The following is a 5,000-nucleotide window of genomic DNA, read 5'->3' on the forward strand; positions in this document are numbered from 1 at the left end:
CAGCTTGGAGGTCAGTCTTCTTCAGTTTCTCCACCACTTCAGCCAGCATGTTGTTTCTGCGTAGAACAGGCCTTGGAGTGAAAGTGTCTCTGCACTGAGGACAGCTGTAGACGCCCTTCTGATCCTCCTGATCCCAGCAGCCATTAATACACACCTTACAGAAACTGTGACCACAGGGGGTAGTCACCGGATCCTTCAGGAGATCCAGACACACTGGACAGATGAACTGATTCTGATCTACTGAAATACTGGCCTCGGCCATTTTCCTGAATTTAAACACGGTGCAAGAAATCAGTTTCGTTTTCTCTGAAAGGAGGAGTTACTTCCTGGTTCTGTGAGAGAGAGAGAGAGAGAGAGAGAGAGGGGAGGAAGAGGAGGAGCACAAAAAAGACAGGTTATGAACACTCCTCTGTTAACCATTTCATCTCCCTTCAGTGCATAAATATATCCAAGTAGCTTCTTCACTTATTAAATATAGAATGGGTCTAATTATTATTTTTTTTCTATTAGATTCAAGATTCAAAGAACTTTATTAATCCCAGGGGGAAATTCCTTTGCCATGTTACAGCTGCTCTAATAAAAATAAAAATACAAGAGAGAAAGAAAGAAATATAAACACCGTTATATAAACTGTAAAATAGAATAAATAAATACAAATACTGTACAAATAATAGTGTAGAGCTGTAATATTGCACACAACTGACATTCTGAAATGTAGATTTAATTTTCTCACATTTTATACATAGTGATTAATATAACTATAAAAAGTTATATTATTTATGGCTTTAATGATTAATCATATATAAAAACCCCTGTGTGTTTTGGTAAGTGCACTCACTCCTGATGGCGGCACAACGACACCTGTTTTGATTTATTTTTTCCATACCCGTATTACAACAAATCCCGCCTTCCCAGATTTAATTGGCCGACGCGGTCTCAAAGAATGCTGTAATTGGCTACAATTTTATATTTTGCTAACAGACAGTGAAACTCACCAATAGTTGACACGGGGGCGGGATTTGCTAGTTTTTACTACTCGGACTAATGTTACTGTCTCCAGTTTGATGCTAGCGCAATGGACTCAACATTTAAAACTGTTTCACACTTTTCTGGACTCTAAAGTGGTCAGTCATGTCGGTTCCCATGGAAACGCAGCTTCAAAGTATATTCGAGGATGTGGTGGTAAGAGCTGGCTTTTCTTGTTTTTGTGTGTGTGTGTGTGTTATTTATCCTTGTAGCACGCTATGCTAACAACACAAACAGCTGGGGAAATTAGTTAAAATATTACTGTTCATAATAATATAAATATTATTCAATATAAGAGGTAAATTACTGCTTGATTAGGAGGCATGCTGCAGTAATAGTAGATCTATAAATATTATTATTTATTTATGCACGTATTTATTTTCCCTATTTTAAGTATTTTTATTTATTTTATATCTGTATAACTAGTGCATTTTGTCCACACACGGCTTCCATAACACGCATAATATATTTTCATTTACAGTGTGTGTTGAAATGACAATTAAGTGGCAAAATACCGTAAATAAACTTTTATTATAAAAGCTTTTATTATTATTATTATTATTATTATTATTATTATTAGCCCGTACATAAAGGGTCACGTGACCTCATTCTCTCTGGACTGCAGGAATAGACACAATGCAGAAAATGATTCATGTGCTTTTTATTATTTTCTTTTAAAACAGAAGACAGAGGTCATCGAGGAGGCGTTTGCAGGGTAAGTAAATAAAGGGATAATGAGCATGGATATTTAGATCAATAAATCATGAGAGGTGTTCAGAAATGATTGACGTGTCTTTCCCCCCAAAACTCCAGGATGTTCATGGACACGCCGGAAGATGAGCGGACCAAACTGATCAGCTGTTTAGGAGCTTTCCGGCAGTACTGGGGCTCGCTCCCTCAGGTCAGGAAGTGTGGACAGTGTGAGGAAGTCCATCAGCCGAGACGTCTTCAGTGTCCGATGTTTATTCCTCCCCAGCGCTCCACTTTAAACTCTTTCCTCCGTTCATCTGGTCCACATACGTTTGTTCTGATTCCTTCTGCATACTGTGTTAATATGATATACATGAGTTCAGAGAATAACTCAGCTGATTCACTGAACATGGAAGGAGCGAATCATTTACATTAAACAAACTGATTCTTTCTGACTCAGTTTGACTCTTTCGACTCATAGAGATTTATTCTAACTCATAATGACCAGTCTGACTCATTCTGATTTCTACTGATATCTAACGATTCATATTCTCTTCATTATACCAATTCATTATGACTCAAAAGCTCATTGTGAATCTTGCTGTCTCCTTGTGCACATCTGATACATCCACATAATACTGACTCTGAATCATTCAGAGTCATGTTTCTGGAAGAGGTTTTGCATGAGACAGATGTCCTTTAATCGTCGGACACAAGACAGATGTTTCTCGGCTGATTGAGTAAATGTGTTGGAACTGAAAGTGTAACTGTAGTAAATGTGCAGCTAATCTGTGTGTGTGTGTGTGTGTGTCTCTCCAGGACTCCCATGAGCAGTGTGTGCAGTGGATCGTACGCTTCATACACAGCCAGCACAGCCCCAGGCGCATCTCCTTCCTCTATGACTGTTTAGCCATGGCTGTGGAGACCAGCCTGCTGCCTCCCAAGTACACACACACACACACACATACACACACACAGATAGATCTTTAGATCTTTCTTACAGCAATGTTACGTTTATATTATGATAGTTCCGTGAAGACAGTAGCACAGGTTAGTGTTAATGTTCTCGTTCTGACTCATTAGTGTTTCCATAGCAACAGGTCATTCACAGGGACGTGACCGGCGAAGATGTTTCACATTTATGGAAGAAGTCTTCACTGTCTGTCAGTAGGGCACTCTAAATCCTTTAGTGTAGCACACAGTAGGGTAGGAGAAAAACATACATTCATTTAAGTGCGTTGAAACTAAATAAATCAGAGCGTGAACTGAGATCATTCCATCTTCCAGTATTCCAGGGTAGTGCTGTTTTAAATTTTCTCACTAAATTCTCTCACTACAACTAGAAGGTTCTCAATCAAATGTGACTTTTTTTTTCTAACATTAACGTTTGTAAGATACCTGAAATTAATTCGTAGGATTTAGAGCAGATGTGTCTAATAAATACTCCATCATGGTCCAACCTGCGTTAAATATTAAAGAAGCACTCCCATAGCGTTCCCATAGTGTCAGCCATGACGCAGTGTCAGTCAGGTATCTTGAAAGGTTGATCTATTCATGATAATAGACTTGACTTGAGCTTGACCTACTGGACTACTATTACTTAATTCAAGATGAAGTGTTGGAACTTATGTTTCATACTCTTGGACTGTTTGGTTTTGGAGAAAACTGAAGTTACTTAACTAAGGTTAAGTTACTTTATGAAGACACTAATAGTCTAACAGTAACAGTCTTGTTACTACAGGATTCATCGCAAAAATTCTCAATTAATAAAGGAATAAATCAATGTTGTCTATCTAACCCCTGTTCTTTATTATTATAAAAAACAAAGAAAAAACACATTATATTAGAAAAGGAATTATAGTCATGGATTATGAAATCTGAAAAGCCATTAAAGGAACTATTAAAAATTAAAAACCTTTTAGTTTCATATACCAAATTCAATTTTTATGAAACTAGGAGGTATCAGCTTTCTCCTTAGATGTGACTATGACCTTAAAACTAAACTCCCTGTTAATTTACCTGCATTCCATCAACAGCTTTTACTTTATTGGAAATGAAGATTAATATAATCTTATTTATCCATCCAAAGAATTTTTTAAGATGCTCTTTTGGTGTAGACTGTAACAGCTGGACATTCTATGATGAACAGATTGACACAAATCATTTATTTTATTAGAGTAAATTTGCCTGTGCATTTTGAGAAGATTAGCATTACTAATTATTCTGGAATGTAAAAATCTTTGTGATATTGCAAGAGAAAATGTGATCTTTGGCATTTCTGTAAAAGCTAGAACACATGACTTGGCAATGAATGTAATAACTATTCTTGAAAAGTTATTTTTTCCACAAGAACAGATTTCTGAAAATGAAACCAATCTTGTGTATATTTCATAAAGAGTTATATCAGCACTTTTCATCTGTGTAATGAATGGAGAAGAGGAATGTCTGAGGAACTTGAACCTGCTGAGCATCGCTTGCCAAGTTTTCTTTTTGTTGTTGTTATTGTTTGTGTGATTTCTTTAAATGGCTCGTCTGTTGCATTGGATTCAGGCTTTTTTTTTTTTGTTTGGTTAATTTATTTAATTTTAATGTAATTTTTTCTGTTTAATTAAAAACAAATAATAAAAAATTATTAAAGTTGTCCATGTGGATTTTTCAGAAAAAATGAGTGAAGAAGTAATTTAAAAGTGGTGTGTGCGCCCTCTGGTGGTCTGAAAGAGAAATGCTCGAGGTAAATGTTACACTCATAGACACAACTCTAAAATAATTTCACTTTAATCACCAGAATCACAAAATAGAACAATATTCTTAAAGCAGCTGATGTCAGAAATTTCTTCTTCAGTTACTTTACAGTCTTCATTATGTTGACATATTATCAGCATATTAGAAAGTAAATATGTGTTAAATTAAACCCACATTCATTACGACTTCCTTTCCTTCTGATCTCTTTATATGAGTCTGATGTTGACACCCAGTTCACACCGTTCTCCTGTGGTCTGATCTTTTTCTCTAAAACTCAGAGATAAACTTGGATTTATAAGGTTCTGTCTGCCAGCCAATCATCATCCAGGCTGTAAGGATTGGCCCAAAACAGAGAGTTGAGGATCCATGAGCTCAATCTTTAATAGAGCACAGTCACACACAAAAATCAAGGACGAAAGCCGAAAGTGCAAAAAGGGTCAAAAAACAAAAAAAATCCAAACTCGTAAATCCAATAAACATAGCGATAGAGTCCATACACAGAATAACCCAACTAGTAATAATCCAACACGGCTTGGTAAGTT

The 5,000-nt window shown here is 36.3% G+C and overlaps 2 protein-coding genes across 2 annotated transcripts in view; one reads left to right on the forward strand and one right to left on the reverse strand.

Annotated features, from left to right (window-relative positions):
- The window catches only part of LOC131355201 (E3 ubiquitin/ISG15 ligase TRIM25-like), an 8,231-nt gene extending 7,876 nt beyond the window's left edge, over window positions 1-355 (reverse strand). Inside the window, exon 1 of the mRNA XM_058393482.1 lies at window positions 1-355. This exon is cut by the window's left edge and continues 329 nt beyond it. Within this exon, the coding sequence (XP_058249465.1) occupies window positions 1-262 (262 nt within the window). The 5' untranslated portion in view covers window positions 263-355.
- A 658-nt stretch (window positions 356-1,013) lies between these two features.
- Window positions 1,014-4,293, forward strand: LOC131355192 (mediator of RNA polymerase II transcription subunit 23-like). Its single transcript, XM_058393473.1, has 4 exons — window positions 1,014-1,182; window positions 1,710-1,741; window positions 1,840-1,927; window positions 2,536-4,293. The coding sequence occupies exons 1-4, from the start codon at window positions 1,132-1,134 to the stop codon at window positions 2,704-2,706; spliced, it is 342 nt and encodes a 113-aa protein (XP_058249456.1). The 5' UTR covers window positions 1,014-1,131; the 3' UTR covers window positions 2,707-4,293.
- Window positions 4,294-5,000: the final 707 nt, after the last annotated feature.

Source organism: Hemibagrus wyckioides, linkage group LG06, assembly GCF_019097595.1.
Source record: "Hemibagrus wyckioides isolate EC202008001 linkage group LG06, SWU_Hwy_1.0, whole genome shotgun sequence".
Lineage (NCBI taxonomy): Eukaryota > Metazoa > Chordata > Actinopteri > Siluriformes > Bagridae > Hemibagrus > Hemibagrus wyckioides.

Excerpts from the sequence above, each read along its gene's own strand:
- LOC131355192 (XM_058393473.1), top strand. The coding sequence starts at position 1,132 with ATGTCGGTTCCCATGGAAACGCAGCTTCAAAGTATATTCGAGGATGTG. Across the intron at positions 1,183-1,709 it reads GTATATTCGAGGATGTGGTG|AAGACAGAGGTCATCGAGGA; the intron begins GTAAGAGCTGGC and ends CTTTTAAAACAG. Across the intron at positions 1,928-2,535 it reads ACTGGGGCTCGCTCCCTCAG|GACTCCCATGAGCAGTGTGT; the intron begins GTCAGGAAGTGT and ends GTGTCTCTCCAG.